Source organism: Rattus norvegicus, chromosome 1, assembly GCF_021556685.1.
Source record: "Rattus norvegicus strain SHRSP/BbbUtx chromosome 1, alternate assembly SHRSP_T2T, whole genome shotgun sequence".
Lineage (NCBI taxonomy): Eukaryota > Metazoa > Chordata > Mammalia > Rodentia > Muridae > Rattus > Rattus norvegicus.
Genome location: NC_141534.1, coordinates 244,106,862 through 244,130,829, shown reverse-complemented (window position 1 = coordinate 244,130,829; position 23,968 = coordinate 244,106,862). Strand labels below are relative to the sequence as shown.

General features: G+C 38.6%; 1 protein-coding gene across 2 annotated transcripts; it reads left to right on the top strand.

The window, feature by feature from the left end:
* The first annotated feature begins 4,637 nt into the window (after nucleotides 1-4,637).
* Lipj (lipase family member J) lies at nucleotides 4,638-23,658 on the top strand. 2 transcript variants are annotated; one of them, XM_087610597.1, is made up of 11 exons: nucleotides 4,638-4,758; nucleotides 5,566-5,676; nucleotides 5,890-6,013; nucleotides 7,078-7,276; nucleotides 14,906-15,015; nucleotides 16,935-17,071; nucleotides 18,827-18,970; nucleotides 19,423-19,494; nucleotides 22,076-22,147; nucleotides 22,994-23,165; nucleotides 23,484-23,658. In XM_087610597.1, exons 2-11 carry the CDS (start codon nucleotides 5,575-5,577, stop codon nucleotides 23,624-23,626), a joined length of 1,275 nt encoding a protein of 424 aa, XP_087466723.1. In that variant the 5' UTR covers nucleotides 4,638-4,758; nucleotides 5,566-5,574; the 3' UTR covers nucleotides 23,627-23,658. The 2 variants fall into 2 exon arrangements, with proteins under 2 accessions (XP_087466723.1, XP_087466731.1); XM_087610605.1 differs by having other exon boundaries at nucleotides 4,682-4,758; nucleotides 5,569-5,676.
* Nucleotides 23,659-23,968: the final 310 nt, after the last annotated feature.

Here is a 23,968-nt window from a genome sequence, read left to right as displayed (position 1 = left end):
TTTATACATGACGAGTTTATTCATTGGTGGTTTTCCTTTACCCTTGTTTGTTTCGATTGTTGTGACAAAGTTTCTCTTACCCATGACACACTTTAAGTTTTAGGAGATGAGGATCAAACTTCATTCTGCTATGCATGGCTCTCCCATCGCCATTTACTCAGAAGCTATCTATTCACCAATGTACATTTGTGTCATTTCTGTAAAACTGAAATGATTAACACTGTATTGTTTTGAATTCTATTATATCCTGTTGTGTTGGGTTGCATTGTATTGTACACTTCAGTTTACTCTGCTCCAGTCCAGTCCAGTCCAGTCCAGTCCAGTCCACTCCACTCCACTCCACTCCACTCCACTCCATACTATTCTATTCTATTCTATTCTATTCTATTCTATTCTATTCTATTCTATTCTATTCTATTCTATTCTATTCTATTCTATTCTATTCTATTCTACACTTCTCTTCTATCCTGTCCTATGTGTCTATATAACATATATTCTGTTTTTGTTACTGTGTTGTTTGACTTGAAATCAGATATTGTTACACACAACAAATGTAATTTCAAAAGAAAAATGTCAGGGGATGGTGGCACATGTCTTTAATCTCAGCACTCAGGAGGCAGAGACAGAGGATCTCTTTGAGTTTGAGGCTAGCCTGATCTAGAAGTAGGTAAGTTCCAGACCTGCCAGGACTACCTAGTGAGACTTTGTCTTAAACCTGTCTGTCTATCTATTTATGTTTATCTGTCTGTCTATCTGTCTGTCTGTCTATCTATCACCTATCTATCTATCTATCTATCTATCTATCTATCTATCTATCTATCTATCTATCTAAATAACTAGGTAAATAAATAAGCAAGCTACTGAGAATCAGTGAAGATAGGCTAACCCTCTCTCCCTGTCTTAAGCTGTGGTTCCAACATTCTGTTGGTTCAGGCTCTCTCACTGGATAAAGAACATTCCCCTACCAGGACCAATTTCTATAGAATGGATTCAGGAATCTTTCATTCTGTTCCCCTTTACAAAACTTTGCATTTTCCTTTGTCAGTGAAATCGGTGCTTGTCCCATCATCTACCTTTTAGGATAGTGCCTCTCCAGCCATCCCCCGGGAAATTTTGCAGAGACCCTATTATTCTATATATTCTATATAAAGCTGTTCTCAGCCATATTACATCAGAATCAGTTTTACATTGAACCTGCTCAGATAATGTCTGAGCTATAACAAGACATGTTATAACATGACATGAAAAACTGTACTCATTGTAAGGAGACTCACTTCTTTTTTTAATTTTTACTTTCTTTTCCTGGAGATTTTAGAATATGATACCTCCTTTACTTTTGTCAATTCTTTTTTTTTTTTTTTATTAACTTGAGTATTTCTTATATACATTTCGAGTGTTATTCCCTTTCCCGGTTTCCGGGCAAACATCCCCCTCCCCCCTCCCCTTCCTTATGGGTGTTCCCCTCCCAACCCTCCCCCCATTGCCGCCCTCCCCCCATAGACTAGTTCACTGTGGGTTCAGTCTTAGCAGGACCCAGGGCTTCCCCTTCCACTGGTGCTCTTACTAGGATATTCATTGCTACCTATGGGGTCAGAGTCCAGGGTCAGTCCATGTATAGTCTTTAGGTAGTGGCTTAGTCCCTTTTGTCAATTCTTAATACCAGGTGGCATCATGAAGAAGGTGATGCATTCAGAAGAGACCATGTGGTGATCTGAGAAGCAAGAACTGAGGACAAACCAGATTTTACTTTTAGTATTATTTCTTTTTATTATTTTATTTAGCTATGATTGTGTCTGAATGCACGATGTTTATGTGTGAATGTGTGCAAATGTGTGCGTGCAAGTGTGTGTGTGTGTGTGTGTGTGTGTGTGTGTGTGTGTGTGTGTGTGTGTGTGTGTGCAGGCCAGAGGACAACTTTGTGCAGTCAATTCTTTCCTTCTACCTTTACACAGATTTCAGAGAGAGGAATCAAAACCAGGTCTAGTCATGATACAACGGTTTGTGCCCAAACTTATATTATCTTGTTAGGCTATGTTTGATGAATATATCTGGAAGGCCTGATCTGTTTTTTGTTTGTTTTGTTGTTGCTGTTTATTTTATTTTTGTTTGAAAGGAAACAAAGGGGGAGTTGATCAGGGGGAGAGAGGAGGCAGGGAAGGGACTGGGAGGATCTGATGGGAGCACTGCTGAGACCTACAGCCAAATATTAGGCAAAGCCAGAGGAAACCCACGGAAGAAAAGAGGAAGGTTTGTAGGAGTTAGAGGGGTCGATGATACCACAAGAACATGTGCCTCTGAATCAACAAAGCAGGGCTCATGGGGCTCACAGAGACTGCAACAATAAACCGGAAAAGAGGGCATTCAGAAGGAGGGGACCTCATCTGAGAGGAATCAGCCCATTAGACTGCCCTGTAGGCAAGTCTGCGGAGCATTTGCTCTTTATCTTCCTTTCTTTTCTTTTCTTTTTTTCTTTGTTCTTTTTGTTAACTTTTATTCTTTGCTCATACAGCACATCCCGCAGTTTCTCCTCCCTCCACTCTTCCAGGTCCCTCCCCCTCCCCACCTGCCTTTCCAAGAATATCCATCAAACAGAGCCTAACAAGATATAATAAGTCTGAACACAAACCCTAATGTCATTTCTGGACATGGCAACCCAGTAGGGGGAAAGGGGTCCTAAAGACAGGCAAAAGGGTCAGAGACACCCCCTACTCCCATTGTTCGGAGTCTCACAAATCACTAAGCTACACAACCATAAGGTATATGTAGAGGACCTAGTTCAGACCCATACAGAGTTCACATTTATTGTTTCAGTCTCTGTAAACACCTATGAGCCCTGCTTAGTTGATTCAGTGGGTCATGTTCTTGTGGTGTCCTTGACCCCTCTGGCTCCTGTAATCCTTCCTCTCTTCTGTGGGGTTCCTCTGGTTTCACTTAGTATGTCTGTGCTTCTCTGCATCTGTTCTCATCAGTTGCTGAGTGACAATGGGTTATTCACTGTTCTATCAGTATAGCAGAATATCATTAGGAATCATTTCATTGATGTTTGGGTATTTGTTTGTTGTTTGTTTGTTTGTTTTGCCAGTTGTGTTTGGTTCTATCCAGGGTCTCTGGGCTGTCTTGCCTCTGGTTCCTGGCCCTCCAAGAAGTGTGAGACCTGGGCTCCCTCTCATGGCATGGACTGCACATTGGGCTAGTCATGGGTTGGCCACTCCCATAAGTTCTGTACAACCATTGCCTGGGCCATAGGACAGATCTTAGGTTCAAGGTTTTGTGACTAGATTAATGTTCCAGTCCTACACTAGGAGTCATTCCTGGTTACAGAAGTTTGGGGTGTATCTTAGTTTTACTGCTATGAACAGACACCACAACCAAAGAAAGTCTTATAAAGGACAATATTTAATTGGGGCTGGTTTACAGGTGTAGAGATTTAGTCCATTATCAAGGAGGGAGTATGGCAGCATCCAAAAAGGCATGGTGCAGGCAGACTGAGAATTCTACATCTTCATCTGAAGACTAGTAGAAGACTGGTTTCCAGTCAGCCATGGTGAGGATCTTAAGCCCACACCCACAGTGAAACACCTACTCCAACAACACCACACCCTACCCCCTAATAGTGCCATTCCCTGAGCCAAGCACATACAAACCATCATAGGATCCATATTCCCCATTGCTAAGAGACTGCATTATCGTCACTCTTGTAGGTTACAGAGAGTTGCTACTGCACTAAGTTTCTATATTGCCCCTGAAATGCCCTCCAATCACAGTCATCTTTCCCAGTACTTTCTCTGTCTATCCCACCCCCTGCTATCTCATCCCTCATATTCCCATGCTCATCGACTCCCAGTCTACCTATAATGTGGACCATTTTCTTGATTAAGGATGAAGGTTGGAGGGCCCAACCCACTGTGGAAGATGCCACCCCTGGGTAGATGGTATAAGAAAGAAATTGAGCAAGCCATGGGAAGCAAGCCAGTAAGCAGCATTCCTCCCAAGCCTGTGCTTCAGTTCCTGCTCCCTGGTTCTTGCTTTGATTTCCTGCCATGGCCTATTTATGTTAAGTATGGACTACAATCAGGGCATGTAAGCCAAATTAATCATTTTCTCCTCAGTGTGCTCTTGGTGGCTATGTCTATCACAGCAAAGAAAGCACACTAGGACAATATTCCTGTTTGTCTTCATAAACTACGGGTACTGTGGCTTTGTGAGGATTATGTGCTTTGAATCTGGTACCTCCCAGATTGGAGAGCTTCCTCCCTAATTACTTAGATGACAGAAAAGCTGCTTACAAAGCCTCTATTTTGTTCACATCTGCAAGATTTCTCCACACACAACTTCATTTACATCATACAGCAAAATCTTCTGATTAAGTTAGTTACACTTCATTCTTCAAAGCAGCTTAAGATGTTTACAGTTTGGACAAAAATATGTATTAATAATCCCCTTCCTAGTCACTGAAGAGTTCTTTCATGATATTTACACAATCGGGGAGATGAGACTTTGGAAGAAGCTTCATAGCCCCTGACAGATCACAGAGATGATAATGCTAGGAAGAGATTTCAGGAGTTGTCCATCCAGAGAGCTTTTCAACTGTTTGGTTTCTTGGCAAATGTCAGAGTTCACTGCAGTCCTAGCAGTTCATTGTAGAGGAAGCCATCCAAAGAACACATTCATGCTGATATTTATACAGAGAAGAAAGGACAGAGAGAATTAAAATTTCATTTACACTCCAGAGAGCCTAGAGACTTTACATAGGTGACAGTGAGTATGAAGTTGTGGTATTTCAAACCTTTTTAGAATTTCAGTTCACAGCATATTCATATGGGAAATTTGTTCTGTTTTAGATATAGCATAATTTCCATTGAAAATTAATACTGTGATCGACTGTACAGAAAGTTAGTTTGCTATGTTGTATTTTTCTTCTTTTCTCCACGGTAATCATTTATGAGAAAAAAAGCAATAGAACAGAACGCAGCCAAGTTGGTGTCTGGAGCAGGATCTATATCCAGGGGAAAGTTAATAATTTGTGTTGAAAATATTTCGTTACCAGTATTTGTACTTTCTTTAAAGTATGTCTATGAAACATTCTGAAAACATCTGTGGCATGAGTGCATCTTGTGTTAATATTCATGAAAAGAAGACTATGTTGGCAGTAGTGACTACATAAGGTCCCTTGGAGCCACATGCTCTGGTTCCCTGAGGCTGGTCATCCCATGTTGCTTCTCTCACACGAGTTATGGTTGTTCTATCATTCTTCCCAGCTTTATTCTGTTAGGATAGCGTTGTTAAAGGTTTTAGATGAACATGCATAATAGTTTTGTTGAAGAAACCAAATAACGATCTTGATTAAATGAAGGCAAGTTCCAGAAAGGTGGTTTTCTGATAGTATGCACAATCACTTTGCATTGTATATAAGCTGCCTTTTCAAACATGCAGAGGTACTCCTGAGTCTTAGAGGATAATGTGACCAATGTTTTAGTATGTAAGGTGACAGAAGGACAATGTACCTCCAATAACATGAGCTTACCTGGCAACAGGTACTGTATTGTGCTAATAAATATTTCCCAGCAGGTTTAAATGTGGTGGCTACTGAGAACATTGTGTTTTGTCCATGTGATTGGAAGCATATTTTGTTTTTTGAATGCCAAACCGAAGAATCCTGAAGCCAATATGAATGTTGTAAGCTATTCCCATTAATCAGCATACTTTCAAAGATTTCTCCCTATGCCTTTCACACATCTTTTTCCAAATGGTCGCATTTATGATAATTTGAAATTTCTCTTTACGAGAAACACACTACTATATTCTATAAAGAAAATTTACTGGAGAATCATAACAATGTTCAGGTGACCAAACTAATAAAAGTCACTATGTTTTCCCTTCTGTATTTAGAGTCAGATAATTTCCTACTGGGGCTATGAAAGTGAAGAACACGAGGTTATGACTGAGGATGGCTATATACTCTTAATCTTCCGGATTCCACATGGGAAGAATGAGAACAAGAGCTCACATAACAGTGAGTGACAAAAAAGTGGTCAGAGCGAAAGGCGTGCTGTGCAAACCCTTGCATTATTAACCGCTCCTGAGGAGCCCCCAGTTCTCCCTGGCTTCCACACGCAAAGCTAGGCTTCCATCCTGTATGATACCTGCCATGGGAGTCGATGTTATTAGAAGAAAAAGCACCACCGGTTATGAGACTTTAGATTTCTGGGCAGAATAAACGCTCAGAATCCCTGCCTGAAAGGGCAAGAACTTCCAGCATTGACTGTAATACTTGATTTACAGTTCCGAGAATTCACTATGTTGTTCTTCATAACAGTGGTATTGGGTTCTTTCTGACTAAATGTCTAAGTATTCAAGGATTTGTTGAAGTTATTTATTAAATATTCTGATATTGTCTTTTGCTTGGAAATCTTATAAATTAAAAACATTTAGTAGGGAAATTCATATTTACTCAATAAGGAGCAGGAAGAAGAAAGTAATCCTGTGAGTCCAGTGATTATTTTATTCTGAGGGAAACAAGTGATAGTTATAGCTATTGAGTGAGGAGGATCTGCTGTTAACACCTCTATTTGGATTGCAACTGCCCTATGGTAAATAAACAAGCTGACAAAACAAAACAACCAAACAACAATAAAACAAAATAACAACAAAAGAAAAAACAAAAACAACAACAACAAAACAAAACAAAAAAACCAAGCATCGTCGCTTTTAATCACAGCACCGGGAAGGCAGAAGCGGATAGATCTGTGTGAGTTCGAGGCAACCCTGGCCTACATAACAAGTTCCAAGCTAGCCAGGGCTATATGCTGAGACGAACGCCACAAAGCAAAAACAAACAAACAAAAAAACACTAGTCAGAAATAATAACAAAAATCCCCAAATCAAACAGTATTAGGATGACTCAAGATTACATTATCAATCAAATATTTCCCAGGAGGAGATAGGTGTCAAAGATGATAAAGAGGACGTAAACATGAGAAAATTACAGGGGCCATACATAGATAAAGTATGATGGGCTCCAGGATCTTGCATTCTTAAAAACCAATAAATAACAAATACTTTTTGTTTTCTTTTCAGCTAGGAGGCCAGTCGTGTATTTGCATCATGGATTGACTGTCTCTGCTGATTACTGGATTCTTGACCCTCCCAGCAACTGCCTCGCCTTTCTTCTGGCAGATGCTGGTTTTGAAGTGTGGCTGGGGAACAGCAGGGGCACTAACAATGCCAGGAAACATGTGCGCCTAGACCCAGATTCTAAAGAATTTTGGGATTTTAGGTAAGAGAAAAGATCTTTTATCCCGATACATTTTCCTTAAAACTATCTTTAAGGGTTCTAAGTTGTCACAGATTTACTCAGCTTGACCGAAATGACACCATTAAAATGTCCTTAACTAATGAATAGTATTTTGAGTCTTTAAGATTTATTTTAGTGTGTATCTCTGTATGTCTGTGTGTAGTGTGTGTGTGTATAGCTGTGTGTTTATGTGTGTGCATGCATATATATATATATTTGTATGTGTGTATCAGTGTATGCAATGTGTATGTCTGTGTGTCTGTATATGTGTAGTGTGTGTGCACGCATGAATGTATGTCTGTGTATGTATCTGTGATGTGCTTGTCTTTGTGTGTACTATGTATGCATGTACGTTTACAGTATGTGAGTGCTGAGGTCACAGGATTTGTATCTTTCCCACTGGGGAGCTGGAGTTTGGGTGGTGGTGAGCTGTTACTTAGAGCAGTAAGTGTCTTGAAGCACTGAGACATCTCCAGCTCCTTGAATAACATTTTTAAAGGTTGATAGGTTTAAAGGTGGACAAAATTTTATATTATTAATTTAGTTTCAGATAAAAATTAAAATGTATGTATCATTTCTCTATATCTCTTGACTTGTAACTACTAATCACTGTGCTACTTCACCTTGTTATTTTAGAGGCTATTTCATTGAATTTGATATTTGAATTGGTATTTGAACAGAAAAGATGCCCATGTTCTGTATATATTGTTTGATAAGCATAAATCCCAGTTCCAAACATCGGTATATTTTTCTTTTGTTGTGGCTTCTCCTATTTTTTATGAAAAATAATAGGGAAGGAATAAAAGAGACAAAATATTTAAGATCCATTTCTTTTTTTTCCATCTTTATTAACTTGGGTATTTCTTATTTACATTTCGATTGTTAATCCCTTTCACGGTTTCTGGGCGAATATCCCCCTAACACCTCCCCTTCCCCTTCTCTATGGGTGTTCCCCTCCCCATCCTCCCCCCAGTACCACCCTCCCCCCAACAATCCCGTTCACTACAGGTTCAGTCTTGGCAGGACCCAGGGCTTCCCCTTCCACTGGTGCTCTTACTAGGATATTCATTGCTACCTATGAGGTCAGAGTCCAGGGTCAGTCCATGTATAGTCTTTAGGTAGTGGCTTAGTCCCTGGAAGCTCTGGTTGCTTGGCATTGTTGTACGTATGGGGTCTCGAGCCCCTTCAAGCTCTTCCAGTCCTTTCTCTGATTCCTTCAATTGGGGTCTCGTTCTCAGTTCAGTGGTTTGCTGCTGGCATTCGCCTATGGATTTGCTGAATTATGGCTGTGTCTCTCAGGAGAGACCTACATCCGGTTCCTGTCAGCCTGCACTTCTTTGCTTCATCCATCTTATCTAACTGGGTGGCTGTAAATGTATGGGCCACATTTGGGGCAGGCTTTGAATGAGTGTTCCTTCTGCCTCTGTTCTAAACTTTGCCTCCTTATTCCCTCCCAAGGCTACTCTTGTTCCCCTTTTAAAGAAGGAGTGAAGCATTTGCATTTTGGTCATCCTTCTTGAGTTTCATGTACTCTGTGCATCTAGGGTAATTAAAGACTTTGGGCTAATAGCCACTTATCAATGAGTGCATACCATGTGTGTTTTTCTGTGATTGGGTTACCTCACTCAGGATGAAATTTTCCAGTTCCATCCAATTGCCTATGAATTTCATAAAGTCATTGTATTTGATAGCTGAGTAATATTCCATTGTGTAGATGTACCACATTTTCTGTATCCATTCCTCTGTTGAAGGGCATCTGGGTTCTTTCCAGCTTCTGGCTATTATAAATAAGGCTGCTATGAACATAGTGTCTTTTTTATATGTTGGGGCATCTTTTGGGTATATGCCCAAGATAGTTATAGCTGGGTCCTCAGGTAGTTCAACGTCCAATTTTCTGAGGAACCTCCAGACTGATTTCCAGAATGGTTTTACCAGTCTGCAATCACACCAACAATGGAGGAGTGTTCCTCTTTCTCCACATCCTCCCCAGCATTTGCTGTCACCTGAGTTTTTTATCTTAGCCATTCTCATTGCTGTGAGGTGAAATCTCAGGGTTGTTTTGATTTGAATTTCCCTTATTACTAAAGATGTTGAACATTTCTTTAGGTGTTTCTCAGCCATTTGGCATTCCTCAGCTGTGAATTCTTTGTTTAGCTCTGAACCTCATTTTTTAATAGGGTTATTTGTCTCCTTGCAGTCTATCTTCTTGAGTTCTTTGTGTATTTTGGATATAAGCCTTCTATCAGTTGTAGGATTGGTAAAGATCTTTTCCAAATCTGTTGGTTGCTGTCATCTCCTAACAACAGTGTCCTTTGCCTTACAGAAGCTTTGCAGTTTTATGAAATCCCATTTGTCGATTCTTTATCTTAGAGCATAAGCCATTGGTGTTTTGTTCAGGAATTTTTTTCCAGTGCCCATGTGTTCCATATGCTTCCCTAGTTTTTCTTCTATTAGTTTGAGTGTGTCTGGTTTGATGTGGAGGTCCTTGATCCACTTGGACTTAAGCTTTGTACAGGGTGATAAGCATGGATCGATCTGCATTCTTCTACATGCTGACCTCCAGTTGAACCAACACCATTTGCTGAAAATGCTACCTTTTTACATTGGATGGTTTTAGCTCCTTTGTCAAAAATGAAGTGACCATAGGTGTGTGGGTTCATTTCTGGGTCTTCAATTCTATTCCATTGGTCTATCTGTCTGTCTCTGTACCAATACCATGCAGTTTTTTTTTCACTATTGTTCTGTAATACTGCTTGACTTCAGGGATAGTGATTCCCCCAGAAGTCCTTTTATTGTTGAGGATAGTTTTAGCTATCCTGGGTTTTTTGTTATTCCAGATGAATTTGCAAATTTTTCTTTCTAACTCTGTGAAGAATTGGATTGGTATTTTGATGGGGATTGTATTGAATCTGTAGATAGCTTTTGGTAAAATGGCCATTTTTAATATATTAATCCTGCCAATCCATGAGCATGGGGGATCTTTCCATCTTCTGAGATGTTCTTCAGTTTCTTTCTTCAAAGGCTTGAAGTTCTCATCATACAGATCTTTTACTTGCTTGGTTAAAGTCACACCAAGGTATTTTATATTATTTGGGACTATTATGAAGGGTGTCATTTCCCTAATTTCTTTCTCGGCTTGTTTCTCTTTTGTGTAGAGGAAGGCTACTGATTTATTTGAGTTGATTATATACCCAGCCACTTTGCTGAAGGTGTTTATCAGGTTTAGTAGTTCTCTGGTGGAACTTTTGGGATCACTTAGATATACTATCATATCATTTGCAAATAGTGATATTTTGACTTCTTCTTTTCCAATCTGTATCATTATGATCTCCTTTTGTTGTCTGATTGCTCTGGCTAGAACTTCAAGACCTATATTGAATAAGTAGAGAGAGATTGGGCTCCTTGTCTAGTCCCTGATTTCAGTGGGATTGCTTCAAGTTCCTCTCCATTTAGTTCAATGTTAGCAATCGGTTTCCTGTATATGGCTTTTAGTATGTTTAGGTATGTGCTTTGAATTCCTATCCTTTCCAGGACTTTTATTATGAAGGGGTGTTGAATTTTGTCAAATGCTTTCTCGGCATCTAATGAAATGATCATGTGGTTTTTATCTTTCAGTTTCTTTTTTTTTATTAACTTGAGTGTTTCTTATTTACATTTCGAGTGTTATTCCCTTTCCCGGTTTCCAGGCAAACATCCCCCTAATCCCTCCCCCTCCCCTTCTTATATAGTGGATTACCTTGATGGTTTTCTGTGTATTAAACCATCCCTGCATGCCTGGGATGAAACCTACTTGATCATGATGGATGATTGTTTTAATGTGCTCTTGGATTCGGTTTGTAAGAATTTTGTTGAGTATTTTCGTGTCGATATTCATAAGGGAAATTGGTCTGAAGTTTTCTTTATTGGGTCTTTGTGTGGTTTAGGTATAAGAGTAATTGTGGCTTCATAGAAGGAATTCGGTAGCACTCCATCTGTTTCAATTTTGTGGAATAGTTTGGATAGTATTGGTATGAGGTCTTCTATGAAGGTCTGATAGAATTCTGCACTGCAGCCATCTGGACCTGGGCTCTTTTTGGTTGGGAGACCTTTAATGATTGCTTCTATTTCTTTAGGAGTTGTGGGGTTGTTTAAATGGTGTATCTGTTCCTGATTTAACTTCCGTACCTGGTATCTGTCTAGGAAATTGTCCATTTCCTGCAGATTTTTAAGTTTTGTTGAATATAGGCTTCTGTAGTAGGATCTGATGATTTTTTGAATTTCCTCTGATTCTGTAGTTATGTCTCCCTTTTGATTTCTGATTTTGTTAATTTGGACACACTCTCTGTGTCCTCCCATTAGTCTGGCTAAGGATTTATCTATCTTGTTGACTTTCTCAAAGAACCAACTTTTGGTTCTGTTAATTCTGTCTATGGTCCTTTTTGTTTCTACTTGGCTGATTTCAGCTTTGAGTTTGATTATTTCCTGCCTTCTACTCCTCCTGGGTGTATTTGCTTCTTTTTGTTCTAGAGCTTTTAGGTGTGCTGTCAAGCTGCTGATATATGCTCTTTCCTGTTTCTTTCAGCAGGCATTCAGAGCTATGAGTTTTCCTCTTAGCACAGCTTTCATTGTGTCCCATAAGTTTGGGTATGTTGTACCTTCATTTTCATTAAATTCTAAGAAGTCTTTAATATCTTTCTTATTTCTTCCTTGACCAGGTTATCATTGAGTAGAGCACTGTTCAACTTCCATGTATATGTGGGCATTCTTCCCTTATTGTTGTTGAAAACCAACTTTAGCCCTTGGTGATCTGATAGGATGCATGGGATTATTTCTTTCTTTCTGTATCTGTTGAGGCCTGTTTTATGACCAATTATATGGTCAAATTTGTAGAAAGTACCATGAGGTGGTGAGAAGAAGGTATATCCTTTTGTTTTAGGATAGAATGTTCTATAAATATCTGTTAAGTCCATTAGGTTCATGACTTCTCTTAGTCTGTCTATGTCTCTGTTTAATTTCTGTTTCCATGATCTGTCTATTGATGAGAGTGGGGTGTTGAAATCTCCCACTATTATTGTGTGAGGTGCAATGTGTGCTTTGAGCTTTAGTAAGGTTTCTTTTATGTATGTAGGTGCCTTGTATTTGGAGCATAGAGATTTAGGATTGAGAGTTCATCTTGGTGGATTTTTCCTTTGATGAATATGAAAGTGCCCTTCCTTATCTTTTTTGATGACTTTTGGTTGAAAATCGATTTCATTCGATATTAGAATGGCTACTCCAGCTTGCTTCTTCAGACCACTTGCTTGGAAAGTTGTTTTCTAGCCTTTCACTCTGAGGTAGTGTCTGTCTTTGTCTCTGAGGTGTGTTTCCTGTATGCATCAAAATGCTGGGTCCTCATTGCATATCCTGTTTGTTAATCTGTGTCTTTTTATTGGGGAATTGAGTCCACTGATGTTGAGAGCTATTAAGGAATAGTGATTGTTGCTTCCTATTATATTTGTATTTAGATGTGAGATTATGTTTGAGTGCTTGTCTTCTCTTTGTTTTGTCGCAAAACGATTAGTTTCTTGCTTTTTCTAGGGTGTAGCTTACCTCCTTGTGTTGGGATTTACCATTTATTATCCTTTGTAGGGCTGGATTCGTAGAAAGATATTGTGTAAATTTGGTTTTGTCATAGAATATCTTGGTTTCTCCATCTATGTTAATTGAGAGGTTTGCTGGATACAGTAACCTTGGCTGGCATTTGTGTTCTCTTATGGTCTGTATGACATCTGTCTAGGATCTTCTGGCTTTCCTAGTCTCTGGTGAGAAGTGTGGTGTAATTCTGATAGGTCTGCCTTTATATGTTACTTGACCTTTCTCCCTTACTGCTTTTAATATTCTTTCTTTGTTTTGTGCATTTGGTGTTTTGTCTATTATGTGATGGGAGGAGTTTCTTTTCTGGTCCAATCTATGTGGAGTTCTGTAGGCTTCTTGTATGTTTATGGGCATCTCTTTTTTAGGTTAGGGAAGTTTTCTTCTATGATTTTGTTGAAGATATTTACTGGTCCATTGAGTTGGGAGTCTTCACTCTCTTCTATACCTATTATCCTTGATCTTCTCATTGGGTACTGGATTTCCTGTATGTTTTGGACCAGTAGCTTTTTCCGTTTTACATTATCTTTGACAGTTGTGTCGATGATTTCTATGGAATCCTCTGCTACTGAGATTCTCTCTTCTATCTCTTGTATTCTGTTGCTGATGCTTGTATCCAAGTCTCCTTGTCTCTTCCTTTGGTTTTCTATATCCAGGGTTATCTCCCGTTGTGCTTTCTTTATTGCTTCTATTTCCATTTTTAATTCCTTTACCTGTTTGCTTGTGTTTTCCTGGAATTCTTTCAGGGATTTTTGTGATTCCTCTCTATAAGCTTCTACTTGTTTATTTATGTTTTCCTGCGTTTCTCTAAGGGAGTTCTTCATGTCTTTCTTGAAGTCCTCCAGCATCATGATCAAATGTGATTTAAATCTAGATCTTGCTTTACTGGTGTGTTTGGATATTCATTGTTTGCTTTGGTGGGAGAATTGGGCTCTGATGATGTCATGTAGTCTTGGTTTCTGTTGCTTGGACTCCTGCGCTTGCCTCTCGCCATCAGGTTGTCTCTGGTGTTACTTTATTCTGCTATTTGTGATAGTGGCTAGACCATCCTATAGGCCTGTATGTCAAGAGTGCTGTAGACCTGTTTTCCTTCAGCCAGTTTTGGGAACAGAGTGTTCTGCTTTCAGGCATGTAGTCTTTCCTGTCTACTTGTCATCAGCTGTTCCTGTGGGCATGTTTCCTGAGTCCACCAGGCAGGTCGCTTGGAGCAGAAAAGTTGGTCTTACATGTGGTCCCATTTCTAAAGTTGGTCCTGGGGGGGCTGCTTTTGAGGTCTCCATGAGGGTGGCAACCAGGAGGGCCTGAGCCACCTTTACCCAGGGCCCCTATGCACCGGGGTCCCAGATGGCATTAGGTGTTTTCCTCTGGATTCAGAAATGTGGGCAGAGTGTAGTCTCTTCTGGCTTCCCAAGCGAGTCTGCTTCTCTGAAGGTTTAGCTCTCTCTCTCTCACGGGATTTGGGTGCAGGGAGCTGTAGACTGGGTCCCTTCAGGTCCACGTGGTGTCTGGACCACAGGGGACCTGCTGCTTGAGTCTTAAGTTTCATTTCTATCACAAAATGCCAGACGATCTTTGTGAAACGTGTCCCTGTTGTCTAAAAGCTCTTCCCATTTTCCTTTTTTTGGTATCTATCAACTTCACTGACCATTTTAATGTACCATGCCCAAACACAAATAACAACTATTCAAACATGTTATGGGAATACCATGATATATTTATCATAAACTCTGGTACAGAAAAAATGAATTTAGAGATACAGTTAGTCATTTAATTGGCTCTAATCTCTGGCTCTGGTCAAAGTACACAAATGAGACCATGCCAAGGCACTGTGGGTATTGTAGTAAGCAGGAGGAGACCTGGTAGAGGCTCTGCAGGAGATATTTGATCATTGTTGTCTCAGCACTTATGTATGTGGCCCTGGAGGAATTATTTTTAAGTCTCTGCTAAGGTGATGTTCAGTTACTATAATTAACAAAATCTCTCTGTTTTTGTTTTATACAGTTTTAATGAACAAATAGAATACGACCTCCCAGCCATCATTTATTTCATTTTGAATGAGACAAGACAAACACAAATTTACTATATTGGCCATTCCCAGGGCGTCTATCTTGGTATGTGGAGAGAGACTGAAACCTGAACACAGTAATTTTGATCACAAACCACACAAATATTCTTTAGCAATAAATTCGTTTTTAGAAATGACACTTTGTCAGTATTTAGGAACATTCAGACTTGCGAGAAATTTTGAAATCCAGTTGTTATAATGGTTTCATTTGTTATCAGACATGTTTGGTGTTGTTTGATACAGGGTCTTCTATGTAGCACAGGCTGGCCTCAACTATGCAACTATTGACTCCACTGAAATTACAGCTGTGGGCAATTGTACATGGCTAATCTTTTTCAAAATAACAGGAATAATAATAGACACATTTTTTTCCTTTTCTTTTTTTCAGAGCTGAGGTCCGAATTCAGGGCCTTAGGCTTGCTAGGCAAGCTCTCTACCACTGAGCTAAATCCCCAACCCCAATAGACACATTTTTAATCATTATAATTTCCTCCATAAAAGATAGTTGAACAATGTAAATGTATTAAGATTCACATGGGATTCACTTTACCTTCCAAAGCAAAGCTCAACGCCTTGTTCTTTTATGTCTTTAACTGATTTTTTAAAGAAAAATTGATGTACACACACTGCTTTTAATTTATTTATTTATCTTATTGATTTATTTTATTTATTTATTTATTTTATGTATTTATTTAATTCATGTAGGCACTCTGAATATTTAAATGCAGAGGACCTAGTGAGCATCCACAGAGCTCTGAGTAGTATTGTGCTGGCCTGGTCTGGAGCATGCTCATTTACTCATTGCAAATATAAGGAGAAAAAAAAACTTGTTTCCAAACCTTATGCTACCTGGGAAAACATTTTTAATCAATTTTCATGCCACTTTAAAAAATACCGTGTTTTTCCCCTTAATTTATTTGTTTATTCACTTTACAGCCCTGCTACCTAGTCCCCTCTCATACAGTCCCTCCCAACACCCTCCCTCCCCTTCTCTTCTGAAAATACAATGTCCTTACTACTTTGCTGAAAATACAGTGTCCTTACTACTTTGTTGACTATTAGCTACAATGTACGTGTACATTGTACACTAAAGAAATGTACTTCTCCTAAATCTCACAGTGGAGATAATTTTGCTTGGTGCTTACTAGATGGAAATAGATGCCCTCATTTTCTTTGAGTTGTAACAAGCAAAATTGTCTCCACATGTTCCTAATTTCCCCTGGGAGCAAACATCCTCAATGAGAAAACACTAAAAATAGAATGGTTATTTACTAAGGGTTTTCCTGGAAGTTATAAACTATAATTTGATTATGTTAGTCCCATTATATTACACATACACACACACACACACACACACACACACACACAATGGAGCCTGGGATTGGAGGAAAGAATTCTTGAGAAGCCATAAACATCGTTTACCAGCCACAGAGGGGCGTGTCCATACCCAACTACAAGAGAAGATTTGTATGGTTAAAAAAAAATTAAGGTGAAATTTAATGGAGTAGCCATTTTTTTAAGATAGGCTACTCAACTCTTGAAAGCAATTGGTGTATGCGGGTCTTCCATGCAAACCACAGAAGAAAAAAAGTATTGAAAAGATTGATACAATAGAAATGTAACACTGGATTTCAAAAGTGTTAGAGAGATTGATTAACAATAGGGAAATACTTGATTTGTCCAGATTTTCACTTTTTGGCAGTAATAGCAACAACTCACTAAGTTACTGAATGTCTAGCTAAGCAAGCACAACCTTTCCCAGTGATTGGAAAAATGAAGGCCACGTCAAGCGGACTTGAAAGTCACAGGTGCTGTGCTTCCGGATGAATCAGAGAATCACCTGAGTAAAGACTGAAATATATGACAAAGGATACTCCTGCAGTCTCAGTGGAGACTAAAAGTTCAGAGAACTTCGAACCAAGGGGAAAATACCTAGAAGTGATCTGTTCTTTTGTTTTCTTTCAGCGTATGCAGCATTTGCGACAAACCCACAACTGGCCCAGAAGATCAAAATCAACTTTGCCCTGGGCCCTGTTGTGATCACCAAGTATCTGACAGGTGTCTTTCGCACAATTGCATACATTCACCCAACAGTGATCAAGGTTTGTAATTCTTTCTAACAACCCCTTACCAGTTAGGTACAGTTTTCAAAACTAGAGGTGGTACCCCGTCGAACATGCTGAGACACTGCCTTCCTGCTCAGCACCCTGGTGGCCACACACAGCTCTCCCATAGCTGGTAATGCATTTCCTAGGGTGCTGAGTCCTGCCAGCTACCAGTGGACCATGAATAGTTTTCCCTTTTCTCACCTACTTTTCCTATCTACTGAAACCTTATTAACAGATTTTATCATAAAAATGTTCTGTGTGCATTTTTTTTAAAGGTTTCAGACTGAGATGTCAATAGAATGACTGAGATTTTTTTCCCTTTTAACTTATTTTTGCTTTCCATTGTCTGGACTGTAACACATTTAATTTTCCCCATTGTTTTAAAAGTCCTTCTAATTGCATCTTGTACAGAGTGCTGAATAATATATTAATATAAAATAAATATAATTATAAATGCTTTAGTTTGCAGAGAAACTTTAGTCAGCAAAGTTGGATTCAGGGTCTTGCCTCATCAACACTCTATTGAGTACACTTCTTCTGTATTCTTGCCTTCAGTTTGTCTCTTTCAAACAGGGAGCCATCTACAATTCTGACATGGAGTTAAGTCTTATTTCGAACTCTCTTGTCCTGTTTTAGTTGTAGAGTACACTAGTGGCACGTTAATCACTGAGAAAACCTTTATGTCCTCTCTAAAGATCAAGTGGGTGGCTCCTGCAGAGTTCAAATCCTCTTTCTTCGTGTGTATCTGGATGTGTCTGTGTGAGCGCATGTTCTATGTGCATGTGTGTGAGGGAATGTTAGAAATGTTGCGTGATGAATGAATAGCATTCATGAATATCATGATATCTTGTTAGAAACCAGTTGCATTCTGTGCTGGTTTTTTTTTTTTTTGGTTCTTTTTTTTTTTTTCGGAGCTGGGGACCGAACCCAGGGCCTTGCGCTTCCTAGGTAAGCGCTCTACCACTGAGCTAAATCCCCAGCCCCCATTCTGTGCTGTTTTATCAAGCTCCTGTGTTCATGGTCATTTGGGCTTTTTATTCTTTACCTCCCAGTTAGCTTCTACAACTGGTTTGTGACGTCAGAGGGTTTTTTGGGTTTTTTTTGGGGGGGGGTAACTTTGCTAGACTCTCTTGTCATGTAGTGCACTGGTAAAATGATTCAATGTGTAGTGGCAGTGTGTCAACTTGTAGCTGTGTTTGATGACCTGAGTTCATCCTCTGATCCCCACATACTGCAAGGAGAGACTCCTCAAGTGTCCTGCATGTGCTGTGGTGCACATAAATGCATGTTATAGAATACTCTTACCTGACATGTACTAGGGACATGCCTTTTCATTATCTAAAGTATATGATAATTACTTTAAACAATATGTTTGCCACATATCTAATTTTTAGACATTAGCTTCATTATTAATTTGATGGATTTATAGCTCACATAAATTAAAAGACATTCATTAGAAGTATAGACTTAAAATTTTTGATATGTGAAAAGCCACAATACTTGCTCATTTAAACAATGACATAGACAATCTCTGTCACCTCAGATAATTAGTTATTCACCAAAGTGTTCTGATAGAGCTGAAAAGTACGTTTTCATGGCATGACTTAGAAGGCATAAAATGTAATAGTGAACAAGACCATATAACTTTATCAGGATGTTGAAATGTTGCTTTGTGACTCAAATTCCTTCTATTCTTGCTTCTGACTGGACAAATGTCTCGGAGCTACTATTTAAATATGTCATTTTCAGACCATGTTTGGTGAAAAGGATATATTCAGCAAATCAAATGCGAATGACATCCTTCCGTTCTTGTGCCATCGGGAACAAATTGCAACAGCTTGTACTAGTCTTCTAATAGTGTTGTTTGGATACAACCCCGGGAACTTAAATGAGGTATGTGCGATTTTTGTTTTCAGGAAAATGTTTTTCTAATAATGGTTGGTGATGTTACCAGTTTCTTACTGGGCACATCTTAAAGTTGAGGACTATTTGCTTCCCTTCTATAGAATATGCTATGTAACGATGTAATGAGATGAACAGCTCATATTTTAAAATGTCGCATAGTTTGCAAAGTTGTAAATGTGGCTGTAGAAATCCATCTATATCATACGTGGATGAATACCTGGGTATCACGAATTTAAATTTTTAATACATATTTCCCCGACTTTTTTTTCAATTGTCCTTTAAGATTAAAGCTTTTTCCCAAGTAGATCATCCCTGCCACATACTATCATATAAACCACAAAAATACTTAGCTTCTTTCTGTGGTAAAAATTTAGTTTTTCCTTTTAATTGATTTAGGAAAGATTTGAATCATATAAGTAACACGTTTTCCTCTTTCCCAGAGTCGTATTGATGTATATAGTGAACATATTCCAGCAGGAACTTCAGTTCGAAGTATACTTCATTTTTCTCAGGTAAACTTTTTCTCTGCTTCAATTTATTCTCTTTTTTGTTTGAAATCTTCCCTCCTTGATAAGACTTGACAATTCTCTAGGTTATGATGATGATGATGATGATGATGATGATGATGATGATGATGATGGTGGTGGTGGTGGTGGTAGTGGTAGTGATGGTGATGGTGATAAGGTGGTGAGATGATGGTGATGATGATGATGATGATGATGATGAAAGATGGATGAATGGATGGATAGATTGATAAATGATAGAAAGATAGATAGATAGATAGATAGATAGATAGATAGATAGATAGATAGATAGATAGATGACAGTGATTGTCTCTGACGTAGAGGAAACACTACTCTATAGGCAAATGATAATTATGAAAAAATTGTTCCATCTCTATCTTTAAAGCAGTAACTTTTGTATTAAAACACATAAAACTAGGCTATCTGGGGCACCTGCTCAGTTGAATCCAGAGGGACTTATTTGGAGATAAGGCTTGAACCTGGCTTCCAGGAGAGCTGAGGCTATGACCCCAGCCCAGTCCAGAGCCTTTGGCCACAGAGGGTAAAAATGATTTGAGTTGGAGCAGGATGTCACAGACAGGATGGTTGAACACTGTATTTTCTATAGAAGAAAATATATTTAAATTTAAAAACACAGAAATCTAGTATAAATGTATTTTATGTGAAACTAACAGTAATTTTGGCAAGTATCAGGTATTAATAAAAGGCAGAAATTTTGGGTGCCTTTGAAGTATAGACATAAATTATGAACTATTTCTTCATGCATTTAAAAAAGATTTCTCACAGTAGCAATGTAGGATAAAGATAAAAATGATCTCATACTACTAAAGCCATTGCCATGACATAAGCTGATAGCTAGAGCTCCCAGGGACGAAACCACCAACCAAAGAGCACACATAGAGGGACCCATGGTTCCTGCTGCATATGTAGCAGAGGATGGCCTTGTTGGGCATCAAGGGAGGGGAGGCCCTTGATCCTTTGAAGGCTTGATACCTCAGGGTAGGGGAATGCCAAGGTGGGGGGGAGTGTAAGGGTGGGGAAACTCTCTCATAGAAGCAGGAGGAGGGGGATAGAATAGTGGGTTTCTGGAGGGGAAACCAGAAAAGGGGATAACATTTGAAATGTAAATAAAGAAAATTTCTAATAAAAGACAAATAAATATATATATATATATATATCCTCTTATTTGTAATTTTTTCATTCATTCACAGATATTTGTCTTTTAAATTTTATGGTGGTATTTTAGTTTTCTCTGTACTCACTGGATGAAAATGTTTGGCTCTCTTGTTCCAGAAGCAGTGGAATGACCAGTGTCCCATTTCAACAGGCGTCTTATAGTGTTACCTGGACGACAGCAGCCTGTTGATCACAGCTCCATAGTCTCAGACTTTGAACCTTGTGAAAAGTCAGTGTAGACATGCGTGAAGATTAGACTGCTATGGAACCCTCATTCCTTTGTACTTTTTACAACTCTAAAAAAATTGGGTTTTCAACAAAAATGTGCTAATACTTGAAAGAATTGCCTTTGTCATGAGAACCATCGGAAATGTTTTATACAAAATAAATTCTATACAAATACAGAATAATTCAATTGTATTTTAGTCCTGATACAAATGATACTTTGTATCTGGCATTAAAGCAAACTAATTTATATTTTAAAGTTTTCCTGTAGCCAGAAAAACATTACCTTATTGTCTTAATGTAAGGTTTCATTGATGTGCACTTAGATAATTTAAAAGGTGTGCGTGAGTGTGTGTGTGTGTGTGTGTGTGTGTGTGTGTACCTGTGTGTGAATGTTCTTGTATGATGGTGTACATGTGTGTGACAGTGTCTTGTCAAATGGGTGTTTCATATCCCAAAGTGCTGTTTTAATACACTATCCAACTGTTTAATGAGATGCTATCTCACTGCTCTGAAACTGGCCAGGTATGTTAGGCTCTTTCCCTTAAAAAGCTCCAGGAATCTGTCTGTCTCTGACTTCTAAACTGTAGGATTTCAGATACACCTCAACAATCTTTGCTTTTTTATTCTAGGTTGTGGGTATGAAATTTAGGTCTTAGTGCTTTCAAAGCAAACATCCTACTGGCTAAGATATTTCTCCAGTTCCAAAGTATTTCCACTTTAAGAATCAATTATAGCTTGAGTTTTACTTATAGGTCTAAAATTAAATATAGTAAAAATTAATGTTATAGCAAATTTGTATAAGAGACATGGATCTCTTATAAAATTGTAACAATACTAGCATTTTCACACTTCAGTGTCTTTCTACGTATGACACTACCACACATAGTATATTACTACTGTATTGATTTTTGGTAAAGAATACTTCAATGACTAACTCTCTTAATCGTATTTCATCTGTCTAACTGATATGGAACGTTTATGCTTGCATTTCAGTTTCCATTCATCCAGGATCACATGATGCGATGACAGAATTTTAGTATACATATATCTTGTTATAGTGAATCTGAGCCCGAGGGTCACATGGAAAAGGAGGCAATACAGATCCCCAGCTCTTAGCGACCTTCTTTGGGACGGTTTGTCAGTAACAGTCTATTTTGTCTTTTAGGGAATCAGATCAGGCTTATTCCAAGCTTATGACTGGGGCAGTGAATCTCTCAATGTGCTACACTACAATCAGGTGAGTCTCTGTTTACAAAGTGTAAAGATTTCTCCCGTTTGGAAAGCGTATGAAAGATCTAAAGAAATGCTTAATTTTTAAAGACTGTTGAGAGCTTGAAGGGGCTCGAGACCCCATATGTACAACAATGCCAAGCAACCAGAGCTTCCAGGGACTAAGCCACTACCTAAAGACTATACATGGACTGACCCTGGACTCTGACCCCATAGGTAGCAATGAATATCCTAGTAAGATCACCAGTGGAAGGGGAAGCCCTGGGTCCTGCCAAGACTGAACCCCCAGTGAACTAGACTGTTGGGGGGAGGGCGGCAATGGGCGGAGGGTGGGGAGGGGAACACCCATAAGGAAGGGGAGGGAGGAGGGGGATGTTTGCCCAGAAACCGGGAAAGGGAATAACACTCGAAATGTATATAAGAAATACTCAAATTAATAATAAAAAAAGACTGTTGAATATTTTTTATACTTCCCAGGATATTGGTAGACAGATATCATAGAGGGCTTCAAAAAATGAAAACATTTCTTTTAATAACCCTTTACGTATTTCTAGACAGCTTTCCATTCGAAGTTCATAATGGCTGTATGATCTATCAGAGGGTCATTGATATCTTCATGTCAAACGTAAAAGAACATAAATTTCGGAGGGTTTCTAGACTGATAAAATTGTGTATGCTACATGATGGCACTTTCCCAGTTGTACATTACTGCCTTGACAAGTGTTGAGAGTTTTTAAATTCTCTCTGAGTTCAGGTACAGATACTGACTGAATCAATTCATAGATTAGAATTTCCAACTCATGGCTCATACTTTGATGTGCTATTAACGTAACATATTCCCTATTTCCTTTAGTCTACTCCTCCAATATACAACATAGAGGACATGAAGGTTCGAACTGCTATGTGGAGTGGTGAGAGAGATCTTCTAGGAGATCCAAAAGATGTTAAAAACCTGGCAGCAAAAACTCCCAATCTGATTTACCACAAGAAGATTCCTCACTATAATCATATGGATTTTATACTGGGTAAAGATGCTGTTGTACAAGTGTACAGAAAAATCATTGAATTCATCAATAGAGATCAATCAGAGTGAAGATTTTTTAGTTCTCTGCTTATTTTTCCTGCTTATTTCAGAGGGGGCAGCCTCATCCAAGCAGGGGATGGAATAGGGTGTTTAAGTGGGAAGGGTGATAACATTTGAAATATAAATAAATAAATTGATCGATAAAATAAAGTAAAGGAGAGTTCTTTGCTTTTCCTTAGTGAAAGGCATTTCTTGATTTCCTCTTCTTTTTGTATTTTTTTTTGATGTGGCCTTGGCTGTCCTGGAACTCATTCTGTAGACTGGGCTGGCCTCACACTGAGATCCATCTGCCTCTGTCTCCTGAGAAATGGAATTAAAGGTGTGCAAAACCACCACTTGGCATTATTGTGGGGTTTTATTGCCTTGTATAATTTATGTAAATTCTATGTCCAAAATGAATAAAATCTAATAATAAAACATTTATTTCACCTTGCAAACATTTTCTAATTTAGGCATACTTATTTATACATCACTGAGAAGAAATATCTTTGAACCACAGGACTAAACTTTATCTGAAATAAGGAAATTTCACAATAGATACAAGAATAAATCACATAGTGGTCTATATGTTAGATGCTAAACCTAGAGATTATAAAAATGTCTCCCTTATTAATATTATTTTTGAAATGATACAAAAGTATCACATTGGAGCTGGTCACATAGTTCTGCCTTTTTAACTCTTATGAATAGATTAAACACAGTACTTCTCGTGTCCTAATGATTATGTAAACTAGGCACACTTTT

Excerpts from the sequence above, each read along its gene's own strand:
- Lipj (XM_087610597.1), top strand. The coding sequence starts at position 5,575 with ATGTGGTGGCTACTGAGAACATTGTGTTTTGTCCATGTGATTGGAAGC. Across the intron at positions 5,677-5,889 it reads CTGAAGCCAATATGAATGTT|AGTCAGATAATTTCCTACTG; the intron begins GTAAGCTATTCC and ends TTCTGTATTTAG. Across the intron at positions 19,495-22,075 it reads GTATACTTCATTTTTCTCAG|GGAATCAGATCAGGCTTATT; the intron begins GTAAACTTTTTC and ends TTTGTCTTTTAG.